This window comes from Ambystoma mexicanum, chromosome 14 (assembly GCF_040938575.1).
Source record: "Ambystoma mexicanum isolate Mex_15411 chromosome 14, UKY_AmexF1_1, whole genome shotgun sequence".
NCBI classification, from domain to species: domain Eukaryota; kingdom Metazoa; phylum Chordata; class Amphibia; order Caudata; family Ambystomatidae; genus Ambystoma; species Ambystoma mexicanum.
The window spans coordinates 411,620,796-411,648,509 of NC_090940.1; the positions used below are offsets into that span (position 1 = coordinate 411,620,796).

The window sequence follows — 27,714 nt, forward strand, 5'->3', positions numbered from 1 at the left end:
CGACAGGGATATGATCCTACGCCTGTCCTGAGAGAAGGGTACCCTGACATATGATTCCACCAGGATACATATCTACCCTGACTTTTCAAGCAGGTTGCGAGCAGCTCGGTGCAATTTCGATCAAGTCAAGAGAGCACCAGCAAGGAAGAGCAGGGGGGAGTGGAAAACAAACCGAAGGGAGGGGCGCCCTAGCAAAAGGAAATGAAGACCAGCAGTGGGCAGAGAATGGTGGAGCAGAAGCACAATAAGGCGGAGCGCAAGGAGACTCGGAATCGTCAACAGAATTTGAGAGTCCGATATTACAGGTGCTTGGTGGTGGGGGGGGGGAGTGAGGGTCAGGGGGTATCTGAAGTCATGTGTAAGGGTTTAGGAATCCCTTCAAAGTTATCCCTGAGAGTGTTGGAGAGAATGAAGCACTCGGCGACACGCCTGTGCGATATTAGAGAATCATGCCATCCTCAGGGCAGTTGGGGGAGGGAAGAGGGAATCGCGCCAGTTGGGGATTGCGCAAGTTTTGGGGGGTGGGGGGGAGTTGGGGACAGGGGAAGACCGAGCTTAACTCAACAATATGGTATGGGAGAAGCAGAAGTACAGCAAGCCTAATACCCCGCAATAGCCAATGGGGATAAAGATTCTGACGCACAATGTCAGAGGCCTTAATTACCCAGTGAAGTGTAAAAAAAGTTGAACACTCAGGCAGGTCGCATATGACATTGTAATGCTTCAGGAGACCCACATTAAAGACCAGGATAAGCAGAAGGTGTGTCTCAAGGGTTTTAATCAAATACTCCAAACGAATGCACAAAATAAAACAGCAGGGGTTCTCCTAGCGCTTAAAGACTCCTTACATGCTCAGGTAAAGACTATATGGAGAGACAAACGGGGAATGTGCCTAATAGTTACTCTAACAATCGATGGTAGGCCCCTCACATTGGCCACAGTATATGCCCCAAATACAGGGCAGGAGGGCTTCTTAAGAGAGACCCTGAATAAAATAGAACAGCAGACCACAGGGGACATTATATTTGGGGGGGGGGGGGGGACTTCAACATGGCGTGGGACCCATCCCTAGATAGATCCGGACCCAGACAACGAGACCAGGGCACCCCATCCAAAAACTTAAAGCAGAAGTTTACGCACTTAGGGCTGTCTGATGCATGGCGGAATGGCAACCCCAAACAGAAAACCGTCTCCTACTATTCACACGTACATAACACTGCTTCGAGAATAGACTACCTATGGGTCTCAGTGGGGCTTCTTGGTAGGATAAAACAGATTGAGATGGATCCCATTACACCATGGGTGCAAAACATACGGCCCGCGGGCCAGTTGCGGCCCGCCATGCTCTTTTGTCCGGCCCGTGAGGCACAAAGACTTTCCTAATGGAGGGCGGCCCGCGGCCGCCCTCCATTAGGAAAGTCTTTGTTGTCTTCCGGGCCGGACAAAACACTGGCCCTCATTGGCTCAGCACACACACGCACCATGTCGCTCTTACAAGCCACGTAATGCGTGTGTGCTGCCCCAATGGAGGGCCAGCACTACGGCTGGCGTGGTCCATAAGGCTTGATGCCGGAAGGCATTTCAGCCTTGTACCACGCCAGCCGTAGTAAGATTCCAGCTTACCTGCCTGCCTTCCAGCACGTCTCTGTTAGGCAGAAACCTGTGCAGTTCCCTCTGGGACCACTGCAAAAGATTTAGGACTACAGGTGTTGGCAGTAAACCCACTTGGTAGCAGTCTGTACCACACAGATTCACTGTGGTAGCTGTGACTGAGCAGTCAGACTTCCCTCAAGAAGAGTTAGGCAGTATATAGAGGATACAGGATAGGTACAGAGGCACAGTAGTACAAGCAAACACTGACTAGAGCTAGGTGTAAAAGTATATACTTATTTATTTTAAAGGCACACTCATAAATTACACTAGCACAGAAAAAGGTAAGTAAGTCAAAACACAGTCACTATTACTTATATGTACATCCCTAGTCATTTGTTGGACAAGTCTAAATTAACACCACTTATTTCCAAACAGAGGTGAGCGCTTAACGTTAGATGGCACTCCAACAAGTTATTGAAACAGGGAGGGAAAAGGCAGAAGTAATGAAAGCAGCAAGGTAAAACACTTCTCGCATAAGGTTAGAAAGGCAGTCAATTGTGGAACAAGGAGAATTGGTTTGAGGCCCGCTTTAGAGAGAGCCAGGCGAAAATATGCCCAAGATCACACAATGTCACAAGTCTTTGCAGGTGAGTAGAAAAGGTTTTACTGAGTTTAGAAAAAGTTTAGTTAGGGTGTCCCAGGCTTACCCAGGTTCGAGAGCCGAGGGCTAAATCTACCCCGTACAATCGGTGGCAAGGGAAGCCGGGCGGAACACAGTACCTTTTTAAAAGTGGAAAGGATCCTCCAGCGGTGGCAGTTGTTCCTGGTAGTGGGTGCAAGTTGCGGCGTCGTCCAGAGGAAGAGGAGATCTCAACGTGGAGGAAAGCTGAAGGTCGTTGCACTACCAGGGATGAGACCAGCCGTGGAGTTTTCCGGTTACAAAGGATTTTACCCCTCTTTCGCGGTTGAGGTAAAAAGTGGTATCCCGGTTGCCGGGGTGCTTGGCACAGGCAAGGCAGCCACGAGATGCTTAGGGACGGCGAAAAGAAGGCAGCAACTGGTTGTCCCCACCAGTTAAGGGAAGAAGACTCTCCGGCGGGAGATCTCCTCTGTCGTCGGGAAAAGTGGTGAGACGGTTCCGCAGGGCTCCACCGGTGGTGTCGTCTTGGCAGGTCGGCTTCTCCCTCTTCGGCTTCTTAGGTCCTGTGGTGACTTCTGAAGAACCAGTCCCAAAAACCCTGCTTTTATGCAGCAAACCCCCATTCATACAGCCTAGCTGTCACTCAAAACATGCTAAGTGGTGAGCGGGGTGGCTCACCGCTTGGGCCAATCACACCAGAGTGCGACATGAGTTGGCAAGGCAACTCTGTCCAGGGTGCCTAAACCCCCTCCCACACCCCCTGTGGTACCCAGACAGAATGGCACCACTTTGGAGGGCTTCTGTGCAGAAGCCCGCCAAAAGTGGAACAAAGGCTCGACTCGGGTTCAGGGTTACTGAAGTGAACCTAGACGCCATTTTGGCGGCGAGTCCTGGCAAAAAATCCCAACCGGTGAATTTATATTCAATAAATAAACCGGCGGTATCTTTAACATTGCACCAAAAAGTGGTTCATTAAAAACAATGGGAAATCCCATTGGGAAATATTCCGGTGGAATATTTCCGTGGTATCCACTGCCACCAGCCAGAACTCGGCGAGGGGGGACGGGACAGTACCCCCTCGACAACAGACCCAGGGGCAATCTAATTGCCCCTACCAGTACTTCCACAGTAAGATGGTTTGTACTGGTTAAGTTCCTAAGTTAAGACTAGTAAAGTCAATGGTGACTTTACAGACCCAGGGAGACAGTAGTCAGTCCCAGGGTGTGGAGTCTATGTTTGGGGATCCCTATGACACCCCTGTGTTACTGCACTGAGGGTGCTGTGTAACACACATTCAAAAACCAATGATAGCCTATGGGGAAAAAAATACCCCCTAGCCCATAAGCACATAGCAAGTCACAGAAACACTCTGTCATGTCCAAGAGTGAGGGTAAAAGAGTCTCACTCTTGGCAGAAGAAAAAAAATAAACCCCAAAAATCCAGCAAAGCTGCTGGGGGACTCACTAGGTTAGGAAATTCAGCCTAAACCGAGAATTCTTCCTAACAGTCTCCTGTAAGTGGTCTGTTTGTGTGTGTCGGGTCTGTTTTGCTTTATGTTTGTGTGTGTATGTTGCTAGGGGGGGTCGGATGTGTGTTGGATGTTTGGATCTGAATGTATTTTGTGTGTATGTTGGGGTGGGGGGGGGTGTTGGATGTGTGTCGGATGTTTGGATCTGAATGTATTTTGTGTGTATGTTGCGATGCGGGGGTGGGGGAGTTGTTGGATGTGTATGAATGTTTGGATTTGAATGTTTTTTGTGTGCTGAGTTGGGGGGTTCGGGTCTGTATGGGTGCTGATTTGGGGTGGGGGGGTAGGGTCTGTATGGGTGCCTGTTTGTGTTTGTGTGTGCTGAGTTGGGGGGTGGGGGTTTGGGTCTGTATGTTTGCATGTTTGAGAGTGTGCTGAGTTGGGGGGGGTTCGGGTCTGGTTGGGTGCGTGTGCGTGTGTGTGCTGATTTGGGGGGTTCGGGTCTGTATGGGTGCATGTTTGTGTGTGTGCTGAGTTGGGGGTTTGGGTCTGTATGTTTGCATGTTTGAGAGTGTGCTGATTTGGGGGGTGGGGGTTTGGAGTTGGGGGGGGGGTGGGGGGTTCGGGTCTGTATGGGTGCATGTTTGTGTGTGTGCTGATTTGCGGGGTGGGGGTTTGGAGTTGTGGGGGGTTTGGGTCGGTATGGGTGCATGTTTGTGTGTGTGTGTGTGCTGAGGTGGGGGGTTTGGGTCTGTATGTTTGCATGTTTGAGAGTGTGTGCTGATTTGCGGGGTGGGGGTTTGGAGTTGGGGGAGGGGTGGGGGGTTTGGGTCGGTATGGGTGCATGTTTGTGTGTGCTGAGGTGGGGGGTTTGGGTCTGTATGTTTGCATGTTTGAGAGTGTGTGCTGAGTTGGGGGGTGGGGGTTTGGAGTTGGGGCGGTGGGGGTTCGGGTCTGTATGGGTGCATGTTTGTGTGTGTGCTGAGTTGGGGGGGTGGGGGCTCGGGTCTGGTTGGGTGCTTGTGTGTGCTGATTTGTGGGGGTTTGGAGTTGGGGGGGTTTGGGTCTGTATGGGTGCTTGTTTGAGAGTGTGCTGATTTAGGGTGGTGAGGGGTTCGGGTCTGTATGGGTGCATGTTTGTGTGTGTGTGTGCTGAGTCAGGGGGTGGGGGGTTCGGGTCTATATGGGTGCATGCTTGAGTGTGTGTGCTGAGTTGGGGGATGAGGTGGGCCAGGGTGAATAACATCAGAGACAACGGGCAGCCTTGCCTGGTGCCCTGTAGGATCACACAGGCAAGTGAAATGTGTTTGCCAGTGCGAACCCTGGCCACTTGCCTGATGTATAGCAACTGCACCCAGTGTGTAAATCCCGGGCCAAACCCAAATCGGCGTCACCATGTAGCTCTGTTCCCATTTAGTGATGCTCTTTGGCATTCGCTGCAGTCCCCTAAAGATCATACTCCTAGGTCCAGAATTGTCCCTGGACATGGTATGATAGTAACAAATGTTTGCCCCCACCCCCACTTACTATCCCCTCTCCCTCTCCAGCACTATCTGAAATGTCATCAGGCCTAGTACGATAAAAGCTTGTTTTGTTCCTCTCCCTCCTTTCTTCTCCCCTCTCCCTCACCTTGTGTAATTCTCCGGCTCTACCAGAAATTAACTATCATTAGAGATGTTGGGCCAGAGTGTCAAGGGTCAGCAGTGGGTGTGGTTATTTGTACATTCCTAAAGCTTTCAAAATCGGCTGCAGCCTTTTCTAGTATGGTCCTGGATGATGTCTGCTCCTGTAATTTTGCAACGAAACCTTGATCAAGCGTTTGAGACCCATTGAGTGTGGGTAACTGTTACCTTTCTACAACCCCATCAAGCATTGTTCAGGGGGATAGAAGCACAAGCAGAAACTATTTCTCTGGCGCAATATGGTGGAGCTCCTGCCAGTTTTGCCCTGCCCAGGAAGAAACTGAGATCAGTTTCTTTGTATGTTCACCAAAGTAATTGGTCATCCTGTGATAATTCCTTTCAAAGGCTCATAATTTGGCAACAGCTTGTGCTTTGAAATGTTTTTTTTTTTTTAAAGTATGTCCTCAATTTCCACCTTAATCTCAAACATAGCAGGTTGATATGCTATGCAGCCCGCTATTCCTCAAAGTATCCATCAATAAGTGCATGAAAAGATATGCTGGCAAGGCTATGTTCTTTATCTGATCTTGTTCTTTTGTCGCTTCTAGGATTCTCCAAAGTATATAATTAGTGTATATACTCTAGACTTGGACCGTCGTAGTGGGAGCATAACAGTGGATTTCGTATCTTTATCCAAAGATGTCCCTGCCAATGTTTAGTGCAGTAAAAAAAAGAAAGATTGACCAGGAGCACCGTCAATTTAAGAATGAGTGGACTGAAGTTTTTTTTTCATCGAGTCCAAACCTGATGTGTACTCGTGTCTCATTTGTCTCGAACGCATAGCAGTCCCCAAGGAATATAATATCCACCGCCATTGTGAATAAAAACATTCACAAAATAAGGATTTGCAGGGGGAAGCGAGAATTAAGAAAGCTGGGGAGCTAAAAACACAGCTGGCTAAGCAACATGGTGTTTTTGCCCAGAAAAAAAAATAATCTGAATGTGCCACCTTTGCGAGTTATAAGGTTGCACAGCTTATTGCAAGGTCAGCACGTCCTTTCACAGATGGGGATTTTGTTAAAGACTGCCTGATGGAGATTTGCGAGGCAGTGTGCAAAGAAAAAAAAGATGCTTTTACAAATGTTCCCCTTTCACGTATGAGTATCCAGCGGCGTATTGTAGATATGGTTGACAATTGTTACAGCCAACTGAAAATGCAGTGTAAGGATGTCAAGTTCTTTTCAGCTGCCCTTGATGAGAGCACAGATGCAAGTGACACAGCCCAACTCTTAATTTTCATTCGGGGGGTCGATAATCAATGCAAAGTATTTCAGGAACTGGCTTCCCTGGTATCTTTGCATGGCAGGACTACTGGTGCTGATATTTTTAATGCCTTTCAAAAAGTCATTGATGATTTAAATTTGCCATGGGATGTGTTGGTAGGCGTGACGACTGATGGGGCGCCAGCCATGGTTTGGGAGCAAAATGGGTTTATTGGCTGCTTGAAAAGGCACTTAGGCGAGAAGGCTGTCATTAAAAAAATTATCACTTCATAATCCACCAAGAGGCATTATGTGCAAAACATTTGAAATTCACTCAAGTGATGGACTTTGTTGTGAAAACAGTTAATTTTGTCCGTGCACGCTCTTTAAATCACTGATTGTTTCAGGCGTTTCTAGAGGAGGTAAAGGCGGATTATGGTGATGTCCTATATCACACCGATGTTCGATGGCTTAGTCGTGGCAATGTGCTGAAGCGATTCTTTGCTTTACGGCACGAAATAAAAGCATTCCTTGATGAAAAGGGAATGGACACTTCTGTCATGCTAGATATTGACTGGGTAGCCGACTTTGCTTTTCTGACTGACCTGACAGGCCATTTCAATGATTTAAATTTACAGTTGCAAGGAAGCCAAAATCTCATATCGGATCTGTTTGAGGCAGTTTGTGCCTTTGAAATAAAGTTAAGGCTTCTGACAGCCCAACTGGAGAAAGGGATGCTGGCACACTACCCCGCATTTGCAGAGGTTTTCCCCCATGACAAGTATGGAGGGTGGTATCGGCATGTGAAGGTCCTGAAGGAACTGCAAAATGTTTTTGAGAATAGTTTCTCACAATTCAAATCTCAGCGAGCCTCTTTTAAACTTTTTGCAGACCCTTTCCCAGCTGATGTTGACAGTGTGCAACCTGAACTGGAACTGATTGAACTTCAGTGCTGTAGTGCCCTCAAAAATAAGCACAGAGAGATGCCTTTATTAGACTTCGATCAGTCTCTGGACACTGCGCAATTCCCCAATCTGTCACAGGAAGCATTAAAGATGGTTTCTATGTTTGGCAGTACTTACATTTGTGAGCAAGTCTTTTTCACAAATGAAACTACACAAATCCAGCCTAAGGACAAGACTAACTGACCAACATCTCCATGCTATCCTGAGAGTAGGAACAACCTCACTGGAGCCCGAGATCCAGAAACTGACAGCTGAGAAACACTGCAATGTTTCTCACTGATCAACTATGTCTGGTTCACTGTTTCATCCTGTATGATTTGGGGAAATGTATAGTACAACATGTAAGTTTTAAATACAAATAAAACGGTACACCTCCAAAAAGATGTTTTTTCCAACTGCCATAGTGTTTTCTTGGGGGTGAGGGGGACCTGGGGCATAGTGTTTGCTTGGGGCTGAGGGGGCCCTGGGGCATAGTGTTTGCTTGGGGTTGAGGGGGCCCTGGGGCATAGTGTTTGCTTGGGGGTGAGGGGGCCATGGGGCATAGTGTTTGCTTGGGGGTGAGGGGGCCATGGGGCATAGTGTTTGTTTGGTGGTGAGGGAGCCATGGGGCATAATATTTGGTTGGGGGTGAGGGGGCCAAGGGGCATAGTGTTTGCTTGGGTGTGAGGGGGCCATGGGGCATGGTGTTTGCTTGGGTGTGAGGGGGCCATGGGGCATGGTGTTTGGTTGAGGGTGAGGGAGCCATGGGGCATAATGTTTGGTTGGGGGTGAGGGGGCCATGGGGCATGGTGTTTGCTTGGGTGTGAGGGGGCCATGGGGCATGGTGTTTGGTTGAGGGTGAGGGAGCCATGGGGCATAATGTTTGGTTGGGGGTGAGGGGGCCAAGGGGCATAGTGTTTGGTTGAGGGTGAGGGGGCCATGGGGCATAATGTTTGGTTGGATGTGAGGGGGCCATGGGGCATAGTGTTTGGTTGGGGGTGAGGGACATGGGGCATAGTGTTGCACTCCAAGAGTGAACCCAATAATAAAGCTAAAACAGGCACAGTTAGGAGATGTTCATCTTTGGCTTTTTGAGGAAGCCTGACTCGATGAAGGCCATACTCCTTTTGGGCAACCCAAATAGCAAACTGTAGCAGTCCAAAATAACGGCATGTCCAATCTAGGGTCAATAAAATATATATAAGTTAACTAAACATGCGAGATACAATAACTAAATAGAAATAAATTGTAACAATGGAAAATGTGTAGTACAAAATGTAAGTTTGAAATGCAAATAAAAATCGTTACCCCTCAAATTATTTTTCCATGTGTTTAGTACAAATTGGGGGTTTAAAAAGCCTCCTGCCACACCCGCCTACCGCCCCGACCACATTTACTTTTCGGCCCACTATAGCCCTCATGTAAGGTACTTTCGGCCCTCTGTCAAAATCAGTTGTGAACCCCTGCATTACAGTCTCTGACCATGGTCCGCTGCGGGCAGTTATTAACTGGTCAAAACACCACCAACGGCTGTGGAACTGGCGCCTCCCGGAGGACATCATTAGAGTTCCGGTGATGAGCCAGACGCTGAGAGAACACATCCTAGAATACATGGCCAACAATGATCTCCCCGGAACAAATAAAGATACACTATGGGACGCCCATAAGGCGGTCATAAGAACACCTCATAGCGCTTAAAGCTCAGAAAGAACGCTCCTTGCCAATGGGAAAAAGAATTGGAAGAAAAAATAGGGGCGATACAAGCAGAACTGATTCAGTCGCCCACCAGGAAACTCATGACAGCGATGAGGCCTGTTCAGAGGCAGCTGGAAACACTCAGAACGAAAAAAGCAGAAAGGGCTTTACTTTATTTGAAACATTGGTACTATGTGAAGGCAAACTGCTAGCTAGACAGCTGAGAGGGAAACAGCAGGCCCAGACTATACGAGCTCTGAAAGATGAGTCAGGTCTACTTAAAATCCAGACGGAGGAGATTGGAAGGATTCTAGTTAGATTTTACCAAAAATTGTACTCCACTGACCATCCGAAAGAGCAGCTGCAAGAGGCCTTTCTGGCTGGGGTTCACCTCCCTGGCCTGACAGAAGAGGATAAACCGGCCCTGGATAGGATAGGGACATCACCATAGACGAGGTCAATGCAGCAATACAGTCCCTCCCGAATAACAAAGCCCCGGGTCCAAATGGGTTTACTGCCATATACTATAAGACATATAAAGATATCCTTGCCCCGACACTTGCGTCCCCGTTCAACACATTTGGGGGGGAAGGGTGATGTGACACAGACAATGAACGAGGCAAAAGTGCTGGTATTTCATAAAAAGGCGAAAGAACAACTCCCCACCGCTTACCGCCCGATAGCCTTAATTAACCTGGATGCCAAAGACAAGACTGGGCCCAATCTCCCCAGGATAGTCCATCAAGACCAGTCAGGTTTCGTCCCAAACCGCCAGACCCACGATAACATAAGAAGGGTCCTTCACCTTGTCGAACAGATTGGCATTAAACAAACCCTGGCAGCATTGATAGCCCTAGACGCTGAGAAAGCGTTTGATCGAGTAGAATGGTCTCACCTGTTTCAGGTTCTTCAGAAAATGGCAATGGGCAAGGGCTTTATAGACAAGGTTAGGGCCAACTACAACTCTCCGTCCATCAGGATAGAGGTAAATGGGGGGGGGGGGGGGGGAGGGGCTGTCGGACAGGGTATACCTAGAAAGAGGGATGAAACCAGGGTGCCCGCTCTTCCCCCCCCCCCCCCCCCCCCCCCCCCCCTTTCTATATGCCATATACTTGGAACCACTCTTGGCAAGAATAAGGGATCTACCAGAGGTGCAGGGTATTGAGATGGCGGGGCAGGAACATAAAGCGGTGGCCTATGCAGATGATATGCTGGTGGCCATAGGGGACCCAGCGAAGTCTCTCCCACACTTAATGGATATCCTAGAAAGAAAGATTTGGAGAGATATCTGGGTTGAAAATAAATAGGCAAAAAATCGGAGATGTTGATACTGGCAAGGAATAGAGAGGAAATTACCACTGCGGCCACAGATTGCCAACTGAAAATAGCCACCACGAGCATCAGATAGCTAGGAGTTACTCTCACTGACCAAATAGAAATTGTATGCCCACAACTACCCTCAAATCCTAGAGAAAGTCAAAAATGACTTGCTAAAATGGAACCCGTTGGCGATTTCCTGGTGGGGGAGAATCACGGCAGTGAAAATGACAATTCTCCCCAAGCTAATGATTTGTTTCAGGCGCTCCCGATAAACCCCCCCCAGGCTTTCTTCAAAGCACTCAGGAAGGCGGTCTCTAAATACGTCTGGCAGAACAAAACCCCAAGAATTTCAAATGCTGTATTGACAGCTCATAGAAGGGAGGGGGGGATGTGCCATGCCACACTTCAAGAAATACTACGAGGCGGCCCAGCTCTGGGTATTGAGGGACTGGATCTCGGAACAGGGGGAGAAAAGAGAGGCAGGATAGTGTGGTGGCAACAACATCCATCAGACACCACCTATGGATCAATAGACTGTTCCGACACGCTAACACCACCATTAGCGAAATAATTAAGACGGCATTGGGGGTGTGGGACGCCGCCATGAAAAATGTAAAACCCTGACCAAGGATCCCGCCCTGTTCATGCCAATGTTTGGAAATCCCGAATTCCCCCCCAGGAATGGAAAAGGGATCTTTTCACAGGTGGGTTGAAGGGGGGTGCAAGATGGTGGGAGATATGCAACTTGACCAACAGATCAGGTCCTTCGAGAACTGCAAAGCACTATTGAACTTAACAACAAAATATAGATATCAATATGAGCAGTTACATCACTGGTTGAGCACTCCACGCATGAAGGAAGCAATGACTAGGGAATTGACACCCTTCGGGACCTATATCATGACGCACACTGGCTCTCGCAGGTTTGTCTCCAACACTTACAAATGTGTAAATGCACTAAAGGAACCTACTGCTTGGCAATATATGAGGAAGTGGGAGAAAACCCTGGGCTTCTCACTCTAAGGTGGGAATACATATGGGGTCTAATGCCAAAACTGACGCGAGCCATCCAAACGAGAGAAATGTGGGTGAAAATGATGGTGCAATGGCACTACACCCCGGAGAGACTGAACTTGATGTTTGCTAACTCCCCGAACAAATGTTGGAGAGAATGTGGTGGGAAAGGAGACTGGAGACATATCTGGTGGGACTGCCCGAAGTTAAGCCCATACTGGGGAGAGATCAAAAACCAAATGCTTGGATTGCCTGGGGACAGAACACCTAGGAGAGGAAATATGGCTAGGGGGCTTTTGGGATCCAAAGGACAAAACGCGAACTACTCCGCAGAAAAGGATCTTTACGGGCCTCCTCATAGGTGCGTGGCTGGAAATCGCTAGCAACTGGAAACACAAAAACCCACCATTGGTTGTAGATTGGACGCAAAGGGTTTGGTCACATCTGGCATTGGAACTAATAACATAACATCCAAGGTGATCATGGGAGATTTAGAAATGACTGGGGAGGGGTACATTGACATTGAGCTAATAGAAAACTAATAAAAATATGTTTAAAAAAAAAAAGTCAAGAGAACACTCCGGGCACGATCTATCCCCATATCCGATGATGTTCCCCACCAAACTACGGCTGCAATATGCTGGAAAAATGCATTTTTTTTTTTAAAGTTTAAGTCACTGGATGAGGCAATGGGGTACATTGAGCAAAATATGCTCCAACCTACAAAGGACAAGGACCAAGTACCCGGACCAAGCAAATGAAAATATACTGGGAACTCGAGACTACAAAATGAGTTAACATGCATGGATACACGAAGCTACAGGTGCAGTGGCTCATAAAGCTGTCTGGTTGGCACATGAAGGCAGAATAGCCGTGCAGAGCCGCCCACTTTTTCAGAGGTTGAAGTTAAATGAGGGATATACGCTGTCGGGGGGGGGGAGTGGGGTGGGGGAATTTGGGCCAGTTGCCCATGGGTTGAATAGGATGAGACATTTTACATTGTAAAGATCAGAATTATACAGGCTGATATGGTAATCCGGAGTGGGAATGGAAAGGTGTGTATATATATAAAAACACTGCGTGTGGCGCATGTAACATGGCACTTCAAAAGCTGTGTGGGAAGCTGCGACATACCCACGACACCAACATTAAGGCTACCGGAAATGCAAGACATTAGGCTGCTCACCTGGAACTGGCGCACACAATAAAAGCAAGGAAGATACTTGCGTATGCAACTCGACACAAGATCGACGTACTATTATGCAGGAGACGCATGCCATTAAGAATGTTACAGATGGATTTGCACGAAATTGGGACCCCCCACAAAAGTAGCTACGAACGCCTCCTCAATGGTGAGAGGAGTCATTACAGATGAAGATGGACACAATGTGATAATATGGCGTCTATGCAACAGAGACCTCATACTGGTCAACACGTATGGCCCTAACATAGATAGCCCAGAGTTCTATCTCCGGATAGTGGAATTAATATCTCCTCTGCGGACAGCAGCCATAATATGGGGAGGGGACCTCAACTTAATTCCAGATCCCGAGCTGGATCGATCGAGGGGGAACCGCAGGCTGCACACTAAAGCGGCACTTAAACTGAAACAAGCTATGGCTTGATTACCTCTGGCAGACATATGGAGAGAGCTGCACCCCCCCCCCCCCCTTGAGAGGGATTACACATTCTACTTGGGGGGGGGGGGGGGGGGGCTATGCTCCCCCGCGCTGATAGCAGAGGTGGAACAGAGCTCACTCCTCCCATGTACGTTGTCGGACCACTCCCCGGTCCTCCTGAGGTTGACACCAAGAGATACAGAGCGCACCACCTGCACTTGGCATATGCCCCCTGAACTATTGAAGGATGAGCCGGTGATCGAACCACTCAGAATTGAAATGGAGGACTTTTTTTGCACGCAACGCAGGCACAGTGCTGACCCAGAGTCTGGTTTGGGAAACATTCAAAGTGTGGCTGGGAGGCCAGCTAATAGGGACAGCCTATGGAGCCCTAAGAGAAATCGGGAAGGAATTGGGCCAGACTGAATGTGAACTAGGGACCCTTGGGATAGAGCAAGCACAGACAAAACGCACATGCAAAAAATACAAGAACAAATGGAAAAATGTAAGACACTGGCAGAGAAAGAGCTTTACTACATAACGCAACCTGTGAGGAAATATGGAGAGGGGATCAAGGCGAGTAAGACAATGGCAACCCTTAGCAGAACAGAACCGGGATTGAGACGAGCATTCGTGACTCAGCAGGGATAGTGCAGACAACCCCAAAAATTATCAACGAAGAGTTCAAAAAATGTTAAACCAAATTGTATACAAATGCGGATACAGCAACGCCAGAAGAACTCCAAACCTACATGGATACATTCCAAGTGCCCAAATTGGGGGAAACGGAAAGGACATTACTGGGAATCCCATTGACAGCTGAGGAGATTGAACAAGCCCTCTCTGATCTGCACGCCGGCAAAGCCGCTGGATCGGACGGTATCCCGCTTGACCTATACAAGGTATACAAATCTGAGATGGCCCTGAAATTGCTGGAGATCTGGGAAGAGGCGCTCGAGAGGGGAGTGTTACCGAGTACCATGAGAGAGGCGATAACAATTTTGTTAAAACCTCATAGACCTCCCCAAGTGTAGTCCACTGTCGCTAATCAACCCGGACGCAAACGTTTACGCTAAGGCAATTGCAAATCGTTTGATCCCGCACATGAACAATCTAATCCAGACGGGATTCGTCCCGACCCGATCAACGGCACTGAATTGCGGAGATTCTTTGCGATCACTTCACAACTGGACCTGAACGCTAAAGCAGTGGCAATTACTCTAGACGCCGAAAAAGCCGTTGACTCTGTATTGTGGAATTATATGTATGCAATGTTGGGCAAGTTGGGGTTTGGGACGATGTTTATGAGCTATATCCGCCTGCTTAACAAGAACCAGGTAGCCATGGTAAGGACTAGCAGCACTCTATCGTCTCCCTTTAAGTTGGGTAGGGGTACACGGCAAGTTTGCCCACTGTCCCCCCTCATATTTGCGCTTACGATAGAGGGCATGGCTGCCAAGGTCAGACATGAACACACGTGGAGGGGCATCCGTATTAGAGGGGTTCCCCAGCTACTATCGCTATATGCAGATGACACAATGGTGTATGTCAGGTGTCCAGAAACACATCTACCCCCGATAATGCAAGAAAAAAAACACATTTTCCATGTACTCTGGCTACAAAATTAATCGGGCGAAGTCTGAGATTATTCCGCTGACGCCGACTACAGGGCAATCTCCAGCTACATCAGATTTTAAATGGTACCCTACAACAGCACGTTACCTGGGAATAATAATGGCTACTGATACAGTCCCTATACACCTACAATTACGAACCATATCTTCAACTCCTGGAACACAAACTAGCTGTTTGGGGGAAAACTGCCAATATCTATATATGGACGAATTCTCCTGCTCAAAATGGTGGTAGTGGCCAAGTTGTTGTATATGTTTAACGGAATCCCAATATGGCCGGGCAGAGTTTTTTTTCCAGAGGCTACAGAGACTAGTGGTTACCTTTTTGTATGGGGTTAGAAATTGGTTAGACTTAAATGGCCCAGGATGTGCGAAAGATATGAAACGGGTGGACTGGCAGCCCCAGACTTCAGATTATATTTTCACACAGCACAAGCACACTTTGCAAAGTACTGGGGGGACACTGCGAACATCATGCACACGTGTGGGCCGAGAAATTTGCGGTAGTCCCCTTTAACATTCAAGCAATGCCATTCACGAAGAAAAGGGGTAACCTTGGGGAAGTAGATCCTGTCAGTTCCACAGTGCATGCCTGGTTACAAGGGTGAGCTGCACGATCCCGTATTGGCCGTTTACCCCTCTGTGGCACTATCCGGACTTAGAACCCACATTTGACACTGCCCTGCAATGTAAATGGGACCCGGACAAAGAAATGAGGACAGGAGACTTCTACCTGGAGGGCAGGTTTGCAACACTCGCAACTGTGCATAATAAAGTGGGATCAGGCTTAATTACTACATTACAATACTATCGCATGAAAGCAGCCTGCAAAAAGAAATGGCCATCATTTCCCGAGGCCCCCCCCCCCCCTCCTGATGCATGATTTCCTGTCTGCGGTTATGTCGCAGGAAGGTTTTACAGGTACAGTATCCAGACTATACAAAGCAGTCCAAGAACACACCCCATCAGGGAACACCATGAAGCAAAAATGGCAAAGAGATCTGGGCATCACCATAGAAGATACCCAATGGGCAAGATATTACACACCAAAGCCATCTCGATGAACTAACTTTAGGTTAATTCAATTTAAAATACTAAATCACCTACACATAACCCCAAAGAAGATCTCCCTACCCTTCAAGTAGGCTGCCCCAAATGTGGTGCCCCCAATGCGAATTCAATGCATATATATTGGGAATGTCCCCCCCCCCCCATAAAGGCCTTCTGGGAGGACGTAGCTAGAAACATTCGTGAAATTGCAGGGATACATATTCCGGCTATCCCACATAAATACCTCCTGAGCGATCTAGGGAAGGCTTCAATTAAAATTCTGAGGTTTGTTGCTATAGCAGGGGCAGTGGCCAAGAGAAATATACTACAGTTATGGAAATCCAAAGCGGCCCCTACTCAGAAGGCATGGCTACAAGATGCATTATATGTTCAGGGTAGCTAAGAACATTGTCAGTAGTGTCATGCCTACCAATAGACCGAAAGACATCTGTGCTCCGTTACGAGCCTACCTTAAGGACAGGTAGGAAAGCAGGTCAGAGGAATCCTCATAATCATTTGAAAATACGATATCGCGTAAGATGTGTATAATAAACTCATGTGCGTTATTGATATGTACCTACTGAGACCAATCCAAATGGTTATGTGAAATGTGTTACACCGATCAGCAAAAATTAAGGTTTAAAAAAATATATATATTTTTCAGGACCAGAATTCTGTGCTGTCCTATCGAATGGAGATATTTGTGTTTGTTGGGCTTTGAGTTTTGCGCAGTGGCCAGTAATCAGTGTGGCCCCACAGACAGACTACACCGAAGATTTTGGCTCCCTAGAGTGAATTCCTCTGGTCTTTAGTGGCGTTTTAGCTCTTTATCATACCACAAATGAAATGCGCATTTCTATATTAATCTGGCCCTGCCAACAAGGTAAGTCAAGAACCGAAATTCCGGGGAATTCTCTACTGGCTAACTTCTTGTTGTAGAATGGTGCTGAAGGCAAGTTGCATTCCTCGACAGCCCCAACCCCCTCCCCGTGTGAATCCAATGTAGTCATCATGGAATCTCTGGTGCTGACCGCCTTCAAATTGTCCAGGGGAAGGCAACGCTACCTGATCCTAGCGCTGGGGTTGGCTATATGAGGGAGAATCGCGTGGGAGGAGACAGCTACCAGGTAGATGTCATGACTTCATTGGACGAGACACGGTATCGCCCACTTTCCCATGAGGAAGGCCCTCTAATGCCTTAAAGCCATAATGGCATATTGCCAGGCGTTTGTTGTCCCTTGTAGAGGGAGTGAAGAAACCTCTTCTCAATATCCCTTTAGTCAAGCACCCACCTATGAGCTAAACACACAAAGCTCCAACAACACTTTTTCCTTCTGGGGTACCTTTATGTAAAATCACTAAGAACAGTTTGAACAACATGTGTCCAATGACATCAAGTCCCAGAATCACCCGAGTACTGAAAAGAGGAGGATCAAGGAGTTTGTACAAGGTATCAAGAGCTTGAAGCACAACCTGCATCTATTTCAAATTACCTGTGCGCAGGACATTTCAAGATGGCAACCGCACTCAGTGTGAAGATGCAGGAGAAGACATCGGCTCGTATGCAGTGGCTTCTCGGCACGAGAAGCACGTACCGGTGTGGCAGAGCAGAGGAGACAGCTGAGATTGAAGGAGAGATGCAGTGCACGAGCAGGAAGTGCTGTGGAGATGCTGAGAACAGCAAGAGAGTTCCTGGGTGCCCAGCAGCTTGAAGAGGCAGCATTCCCCATGCCGGGACCTGAAGGGAAGCAGGAGTGTGACTGCATAGTTGCAAAGGAAGCTGGAAGGACGTCTGTGCACTCTAGAGTGAAATGGCCTCACCACAGAAGCGCATACTGGACCGAAGCCGCTGGAGAAAACCTATAAGTCAACCCAAAGCCAGTGGGGACTCCGGGACATTCCGGCGACCGCGCCAACAACAATTTGAATGTGTTGACATTGCGAAGACTACAAGAAGTTTGTTTGAATGTAGAAAAGGCAAAGTACAGATTCAAACTCTGGTGAGCTACAGGTGCATGAGATGCAAGCAGCCCTATAGATAAGGGGTGGATCTGCCACTTTTACTCCCTAAAAATGGGCAAATACTTAAAAAAAATAACAATACAGAGTAAAAATACTCCCCCCAAAAAAAAAAGCAAACACACACGTAGCACCTTGTGCCCCTGCTTTCACCCACACAGCTCCATGAATGTTTGGGCCAGTAATGCACATAGTAGCTGCTATTACAGCCTGATCAGAAGAAGTAAACTGCATCTTTGTGCATAAATTACTAGGTGCAAAGAAATAATTATTAGAACAATATTTCCATTATCCAGTTAAAACATATATTTTTTTTCCCCACTTTTATAAAGTTTGAATTCCCAATGAGTATTTTATATTTACTCCCTACAAAATAATTATACACCCAACTTTAAGAAATGGGGAGTAAAATACTACCACTTCCAAATCCTATCTGGAGCACTGGATTCAAGTGCAGGGCAAAGTTTGAGTGACTATTACCGCAGACATGTATACCAATCCAAGAACAGCCCATACAATTTAGGTGATAAAGCGGAGCTGTGAAACGAAGGAGTAGTCCTGGCAAGAGGAAAAATACCAGGCAATTGAAATGCATAAGAAGTCATGGCAGGAGAGTACACCAGGCAGTTGGAATTGAATAAGGAATCCTGGCAGGGGAGTATACCAGACGATTAGCAAAGCTACCAGAAATAATGGACAGTGTTTTCCAAACAGAGGAGCAACCTATGTTGAAAGACTGTTACAGAACTTGTTGCCTAAACAGGGACCTTGTGAATCATGTAGAGAGACAAAGGAACTGTTAGTAAAAGAGACAATTGCCATCCTACTTAAGAATCCTGGGGAAGGTTCCAAGGGCTTTCATCTTCGAGAACATTTTCGTTGGAGCTAACCTTTTCTGTTGGGAACACTTTTGTGCCAATATCAGGTTGAAGACATTTCCTTACACCCTTTGTTATATCTATAGTGTGAGGGTCAGGAATGGACATGTTTGACGCAAGGGTGGTTTTTCAGTTATTGGCATCCTGACATTTTTTTAGGTAAGGAAGCTCCTCTTTAGAATAGTGTCAGAGAGACATTTTCCCTACCCATTTTCATTTAATAAGTCTTTAGCCGCAATATGACAACCTTGTGTCCGACTCTCATTACTGCGTCTCCTCCCCTCCTCAGATCCTTCCTATTGTCTGTAACCAGGTTTGGAGGTTGGGGTTTGTATAAATGTATTTAGTTGCTGTAGCTTGACTTTTACTAGAACACTTGGTCAAACAAGACATGATGATGTTACCTCCTTTTATTGTTTTACTTTTACATGGAAGCCTTTTGCTCTCAAAATATTGAGCATTGAGATATTTTGACTACTGAAAATGGAAGGACTTCGAGATTTGTAGACAGCCCTTTCTGAAAACATGTCTCCAGCTCTGCATTTGAATTAAAAGACATGTGACTTGGAAACTGTCTTGACCTCATCTTGTTGCCTGGGGCAACAATTCCCTGTAGACTTAAGTGTATGAATGTTAACTGTATTCAAAGATTTTTCCTACACATATGCTTTTAAAATTCTGCAGGGAATGTCTGCCTGTTAAATTTGCATACATGGAAAACGCTGGATGTGGGTGGTGTCCGTTAATAACAATTTCCATCTGTAGCATGCACCACAAAATGAATTGTTTCTAGGCAATTGACAAATGTGTTTATTTTCCCCCCCCCAACTCTGTGATCCTCCTAGAAAGGATGAAAAACCTAGTTTGAAGTTGTGAGATGTAGGTCCCTGTGTTGGTTTTTAGCCCTCCAGGCTTTGATGCCACTTAATTAAATAACAAAATAGGGTGTATAGTGGTAATTGTCAGATGTGGGATTCGACTCCATTTACATGGTGAAGTGCTTTCTGCTTGCACATTCCAAAAATCTGAGACCGTTCTTATTGTTTTAAATTATTTGGGCTGCGATATTGCTTGGCCAGTAGGACTTGTCATTGCTTGTGCTTGCTTCAAAATAATGTTGCTGGAGCAAACCTGTTATTAGAACATTGGGATGTTGATGGTTCCGTTTCAGATGGCAACAATGATTGATTTGTCTTCTGTCCCAACATGCCATTGATGCTTCTTTGCCTTTCCTTGTTTTAAACAAAAGATGCTGTGCTCATTTGGTGGAATGTTTTAGCAGCAATAATGCCCCACTCTTTATCCTAGTACCAGGTGATGACATCCCTTGGCCTTTGTTGAACGTCCTCACTTCGTGCAGGTCTAGTTGCTTTGTACAGCCGGCCATTATCACTTGGTAAAGGCTCTTGGAATGCTATATGATTGTGTGAATTGAGCAATGTTATAAAACTAGCCTTCCGTATTGGATAGCTTTTACCTTCTAAGCTTGGCTCAATTAAAACCGTTATTAACTCTGGCACTTTACATTTGGTGCAAACTTTAACACCTGGAAGGATCTCTGAACAGCAGCAGTAACCGGTCGGCCGTGGTAAGGTTGGTTTGGCTGCCTATAGTTTCCCTGCTTCCAGCATACTCATTAGCTATATCCCGGGACTATGTTTAATGGGCTTCACACGTTGGTTCTGTCTATTACTCTACTTGATGTCCTGACTCTTTCCTGGCTGGGCCAGAGTTTCACCTACAATGAATTCTGGAAAGTGCACCGTATTAAATGTGTTTTACTGCAGTGTACTCTGTTTGCAGCTTTGCTGACCTTGAAAGTCTCTTGTCCTTTTTTCAACACTTGAGAAGATTCAGTGATTTACATTCCCACATACTCACACATAATAATTTCTGGTTTCAGGTTGTTTCTTGGGTTGACATATCCATGAAAATGATTGAGACCATCGAGTCAGACATTACAAGGACAAGTCAGGAACTCTGGGCTGACATCTGCTCATGTCTGCCAAGTCCAGAACAACAAGAGGTGCCCAATGAATTGTTTGCAGATTCATTTATTGCGTCTTGTAGAGAGACCCATAGTGGATTAAAGACTGCACAACCAAGTGAGACTGCTGCAGCTGAGGTGGAAGACTGGCTCAAGCCATGGGCTCCACTCAATGACTCGGAGGTGTATTTAGCTTCATTAGGTGAGTGCTTGTGTTTAGATTGGTGCAGGTAAATGTTTCAAATTGTAATGTTCCAGGAATCGGCTCTCATATTTCCAGTGCTTCCTTATTTATGCAACTATACACATCCTCTGCTGACTCCCAAAAACATACATTGATAGTTCTTCCCAGAACAAAGAGCCCCACGTTAATGGTATATTATGGAATGGATTCCGGTCAACTTGTTATACTGCACTTGAGCTTTTCTGTTGCTTTTTAATTGACCTGCTTCCCTTGAGTGATTTAAGCTATTGCAAAATCTTTCCTGTCATAGCAGCAAATGTGTATACATCTGTGGTTGTCCGCTAAGCACATGGACACCTTTTGCGTGATTCAACCAAATTTAGGATAACCGACCTTGGCCTTTTCTGGGTTTCTGCACTTTATTACAGCATTTCATGCACTTTACCAGAGTATTTCAGTCCAATATGTGTCGAGTCCACCTAAATGTCTACATAGGTTACAGAAGTGGTATATGTATTTGAGCGTCAACTGTGGGTGTTGCAGTCTCCACTGGAAAAGATATTCTGATCCTGCTGGTAAGAGCTTGGAAGGAGAGGGAGTAAAACTTTGACCAGTAGGAGGAGCAGGGTTGCAATCCCTTACTTCACTATGGCCCTAGGCGTGGGTGCAGGATCTGTGCCTCACCCATGAGGCATACTTCCCCACCACGCAGCATTGGTGCTTGTGCATATTCAGAACCAAGGCTGACTGTATGTATATATGTGGCCTGGATGTAATTTGGAACGATGCACATTGGCATCGAGCACACCTTGATGGCTCTGTCTGCAAGATGCATTCACTGTTGTAAATGGATTCCTGTGTGTAACTGCTTTGTTTCTCCATCCCCTGACTGAGACGTCAAAGTGTTAGACGTCTGTGTGACCCCTGTATTTAACAGTTGCATCTGTATAACTTGCTGGTGTTTATTGAAACCTTGTAACCCTTCCTTTCCTACTTCATATATGGTAACTCCTGTATTAGATGACATGTCCTTTTAATTTGCACTCCAGAAGCTGCCCGCTATAGTACAAAAGGGGTACCAGCTCTTATGTATCCTCACCTGGGCACTGTTAGGTGGACATCATATAAAACCTTCCTCTGCACCAATTATTTCTCTTGCAGTCCACCTCGGTTGCCTGGGGTAGTTGCCCCCTCTTTGGAAAAGTATATTGCAGCATACCAGCTTAGATCTGCGGTTGCCACTCCCTCAAGATAACTTCAGTCGTGATCTATTGTGCCATATACTGAGTGAGTCCTGGCATAACAGATTTATGTAATTTTAGAGATTTTGGCCGAGTCAGCCTCTACATTTAATTAGAGTTTTCACTTTCTATTCATAGTCTGAGAATGAAGATTATTTAAGGCATGCCGCCCTCACTTATTTCCACAATTAATCATCCGTACAGCCGCTCTGCTATTCTTAGCGCTGTTTTTATAAGTGAGTTTTCTATGGCCCTTCACTTATATTACAGTGCATTTATCACTGTGACCCACCCTTGTCTGCCACGGTCATCTTTTGGTAACGGACAGTCGCACACGTGTGATGTAACATTTGTTACGGCAGGACGAACTAGAGCAATCACTCTGCACCTGCCGGTGAATAACGTACCCTAGATGTATTTATGCAATCGTGTGTGGCCGCCGAAAGACAGAAGAGCCCTCTCCTATAATGCAGATCAACACTTACTCAGTTTAGATTCTTATTGTGTTCAATAATATAATTTTTCAAATAAAGTATTTGACATTCAGTATTTGTATAAACCTATAATTGCAGACATACGTGACTGTAATTGATCCATTGTAATTCTATCGTTTATTCTGCACAGTTAAAAATGATTATTTCTAGTTTAGTCTGTGGGGTGCTGGTGGCAGTGTTTTAAAATGAGTCAGTCATTTCCCGTTCCAGATGTTTGTCGTTGTGGTATGCTTCGTGCATTTCCAAACGGAATCCAAATGATTTCATCCATAAACGGAGGGATGAGAACACATTCGGTCTTTAGACTGACCAATGATGGCACAATGTGATGCATTTTAAATTTTATTTCTTCTAACTTTGGCCCGCTCTTCATCTGCATTTCACATATGCAGTTGTATTGCGTTGCAGTACATAACTGGCTTTACAAGAGGGCAACAAGTTTTAGGGTCTAGTGTGATCAATGTGAGTAGTTGTCTATTGGGAAATACTCGATGAGGGACGAAACAATCTGATTGGCCCTCGTCGGGTCCTTACCTTCCCGACAAAAGTTCCCTCGCAGCAGCGTCCCTCCAGGTTCCTTTCCATGGAAAGCAAGAAGTGACTACATGTAGTCCCTTCTCCTGTTCCATGGCGGCCATCTTTTTCTTTCTTTCGGTTGCAAAACGCTGGAGCTTCTCGCAACTTAAAAAATATGCTATTAGTACTTGGGTATCGCAGGCCGGAGTACTAATACAGGGCTCGAAATTAAGATTGCAGAAGCTAAAAGCAGTTTCTGGGTAGCGAGCATTCACCAGTGACCAGGAGCTACCAAAGTGGCAACGAGGGGCTAGTGCATTGCGTTCCCCAAATCTAACTTCCATATAAGATGCAAAAAAATCTTTTTGTCCATTATTTATGTCCGTCCCCATGTGTTTTAAATGTTGTCTAAGTGTGTACTAATGTGAATTTATATATTGTCTCAAACACGCAGTTACATTTACAAAGGTGTAGTTGTTCGGCATCAGTTGGCCTGGAGAGACAAATGAAGAATTCTGACCGTTGGAAGTCAAAGACCATGGTACGGCATTACTGTAGACAATATCTATGGAAGACAATAAAATATTTTAATGGAACCCTGCCTTGACACCGTCCCTAAATAAATAGTACACTTCACTTGTGCATAATAAACTGCTTTCCATCGCACATTTTAAAACCAAACATTATTTGGAAAAAGCCCTGCGACCATTCATGAATTTCCATGCAACACACAACCTTCCGTACTTGCAACAAAGTTTTCTATTCCATTTCTGTTTTTCCTGTCTCTCCAGCTCTGATGCGTTTAACTAATGAAACAAAATGTTCATGCTTTTATATTCTTGTGGATACAAATAATGCATTGTGAATAAACCTGGTTGTTGCAGATCTTATGTATTCTCTCTGCATTCTACAGGCCAATGCATCTTTAGTTTTAATTTTTCTTGGCCCTTCTAATCCGAAGGCCACCACAGATTTAAAGAACTCCCCGTTTCATCCAATGTAATATCTTAATGAAATCTGCAAATGTCAACGCCTACCTGACATTGACCAGCGAGAAATGCAAAACGCACGTAAGTTGCAACTGTTTTATCTCCTCTTTAATAAAAAAAATCGAATGGTGTTTGGACTAATTAATATGCTGGAGCCCAATTCATTGAGGTTCCCACCAGCAGCGAACCAGCAACCCGTTTATTTTAGGCTTCCAAGCATAGCTTCAGTCCCGCTCGCCGCTGTCGCTACATGGAATTTCTCACGTTTCAATGCTTTTGTTCTTCAATTAACCTATATGTCACCAACCTTGATTGAAGACAAAGAGGTAGGCCATAGAGCGGTATCCATATAAAAACTACACACTCCAGCATAGACTCACAAGTCTGGCATTGGAAGAGGGACACTTCAAGTGGTGTTGACCTCAGTGAGCAAAGACACCAATGACTTTATGGTGTGCAATATACCAACAGTCAATATTCTGTATCTGTAGTCTGCAACCCTTAGCTCTCCAGGTGTTTTTGACTCCTTGATCCCTTGCTAGCTAGACCTGATGGGAGTAGTAGTTCAAAACACCCAGGTCACCAAATGTTGCAGCACCCTGTTCCATATGCAGCAACATTGTAGGGTGATTGTTGTTCTGATTAGCTTACCCTGACAACTAAACCTCTCGTAAGGGCTGACTTTTATGAACAGTTGAGGCACTAGCCATTTGGACAGGTTGGGGACCATGAGATTGAGGAGTTGACCAGGATCACACACTTGGGTTGAGAGATGACGATGATATTTGAGCTCACTCCACTTCTACATGCGACCATAGTCTCCCAGTTATTGTTATTGCAATATGAAATGTATTTTTTTTTCAATTTACAGGCTAAATTAATTACCTGTTTTGTAGGAATTACTTGGAAACTACACATCCATAATAAACTATCATGACAAAACGTTTACACTTTTCTTTCAGTATCAAGGCTGTAGGAGAATGATTGTAGGTTGATCTTCTTTTGCATCAAATAAAGTACCTGAAGAATAATTTTAGCTAAAATTGTCTTTGTTTTAATACTGTATTGCACACTGTGAAGGCATCATGAAGCAAGACGCAGACAACAGATTCAAAGTTCAAACAACATCTATTTATTAACTTAAATGTCAGGATGGTGTAAGGACCAACTTGCCCTATGCTAAGGTGGGATTTTCCTACCTAAATAAACTAAGGATAGTCTGAGTCGGTAAGCTCAACAAAAGTCTGTCTGTGTCCAAAGCCTATACTTGCCCTTACAAATAAAACTAAACACTGTGTAGGGATGTCAACAACAAAAGTAGTGTTCCAAATAACGTTCTGCGCTTCTTCCAACTTTCCCCAAGAAGATGATACAGTTCCAGGATAGCCTCAGGGTTTCCTTCCCCAAGGCAACACAGTTCACAAGGCCTTGGGTTTCCCTTTCTGAAGACATTCGCGTGTCCAGCTTGCCAACTCGCAATTAGTTTCAGTCTCTTAATACTCTAAACCAATTCCAGATCAACTTTTAACTCCTTCAGTATTTTATACAGATTGCTATTTTCAGTGTTCACTTTAGCAATGTTTCATCAGTTAAGATTTGGTATCTGCATTCTCCTTGGCTTTTCAGACAGGGTGTCCTCGGTCTAGGCGCAGTTGTCTGACCACCCCTTACGGGTCACGCAACCTATAACCCTTAGCTTTCTTCCCCCACAGGTTTCCCTGTCGCTACTCATGTGCTATGATTCACCTTCACTATGGTTTCTCCTTGCCAGTCTCTTGGCTTTGCTACAATGTGTTCTTACACACAATTCACTCTGTGGTGCTCATTCTCTTTCACCACCTTACTTTTACAAGCTTTAACAATGTTCATTGCTGGTTTTCCATGTTATTCGGTGTGATTTAGTTCTTTGTCTTTCATTATTCATTACATGATTTTCGCCCATAGTGGCATTCCATTCTTATGCTCATAAAAGCTTTCTTTCAGTTTGGTAGTCAAAAATGATGTATACACTTTCTTTAACTTAAAGATCAACTTGCTTGCCTTGTTCAATAAAACCCTTCGCTTTGGGTTCACCTTCAATTATGCATATATTTCTGTTAATCCGGCAGTCAAATCTGCCCTGTAGTAGCCCCAGGAGCGGTCCTGGTATGAGTGCTCCTTCAGATGTACTCCCCGGTCCTTGCTGGCTCCTCCAGGTCTCTTCTCTCTCAGTTCAATGCTGAGCGTAAACATATCTTTGTTTTTGCGAGTATCGCTCGCTCTTTAGAAGTATTGCTGTGGGTTGCTTGTAGCTCTGCCTGTCACTTGTGGCGCTACCGGTGGCATGCAGCGCCTCTGGGGTTTCTTACATGCTCTCCAGCTTTGAGCACACAACCAAGGAGGCTCTGTCAGGGCTGACCCTCTCACAGCCCGCTAAGGCCCCGGCGTCGCAGTCTCTCCTTCACAATTGCTGACGTCCTGGCCTCCAGGCAGGACCCTCCTCAGCAGCCTCCTTCGTAGCAGGATTTCCTCCTTCTCCGGCCCATAGCACCCGGCCGGGCTCATCTCCTGCTGGTCTCCCCTTCCCCACTGGTGACCATCTTTTATGCACCTTGCAGGTGCGAGTCCATCCACTAATTTGCCTGACTCCATTTACTTATGTTCTTGGGACATGCTTGACCCTGATAATGGTGTCCAAGCCACTTCCTCATCCCAGTACTAGAGCGGTGTGACTTGGGAAATGATCGGACATGATTGGCAATAGCCTATAGAAGTAGGGGGGTGGGAGGATAAGGTTTGCTCTCACAAGAGAAAGGGGGATACCATGCCTCGCATGCGGACACCCTCTTCCCCAATCCCAAGGACCCTCCACCCAGGTGATCCTCGCATCTCCCCCCCAGGGCCAGGATCCAAAAGCAATGGCCTTTCCGTGGCCACCTGAGAAGAGGATCCAAGGAGAGTAGATGTGAGGATGCCCTCAGGTTTCTTGCAATACACTGAGCTCAGACTTGAAGATTTTGTTTCTTGATATGCATAGGAACATTTGAATTTGTAAAAAAGCTCATTGTTTTCGTTAACTACGCCGGACTGAAATTCAGCCACCCAAGAGCCTCTCACGTTGGTTTTGTTCTCTGCTGTCCAAAACCTCTTCCCCAAAAGGCTTCTGTGAATTGAAAAAGCAGGCACTGCTTACATAAAGTGCAGTCATAAAGCGAATAGGCAAACCTTTTTACAGAAAGCTGCACTATACTAGTCAATGAAGTCTATTCAACCTGATTCACTGTTTCATCCTGTTGCAAAGGCCAGATATGGGCCTGAACGCTCTAGTTCCACACTCAAATGTAGCTACCTAATCACCTTTGCAGACTAGCGCTTCATGGTGATTATTGAAACTGGTTAAGCGTTTTTACTACTTCTTTGGAGGTTTCCTCTTTGTAGCAACATACGTGTTAGTATCACCAAATTATAAATGCAATCAATCAACCTAAGGGAGAGGAAAGGCTGACTCTGTTTAGCCTAAAGTTGGTACTATGATCAGGCGTGTGAACATTGATCTCTGCAACAAG

General features: G+C 45.9%; 1 protein-coding gene across 3 annotated transcripts in view; it reads left to right on the plus strand.

The window, feature by feature from the left end:
• The window catches only part of CCDC32 (coiled-coil domain containing 32), a 129,282-nt gene that overhangs the window by 27,099 nt on the left and 74,469 nt on the right, over positions 1–27,714 (plus strand). For all 3 annotated transcript variants that reach the window (XM_069637562.1, XM_069637563.1, XM_069637564.1), the window contains exon 4: positions 20,662–20,947. In XM_069637562.1, the coding sequence (XP_069493663.1) occupies positions 20,686–20,947 (262 nt within the window). In that variant the 5' untranslated portion in view covers positions 20,662–20,685. The remainder of the gene's footprint in view (positions 1–20,661; positions 20,948–27,714) is intronic.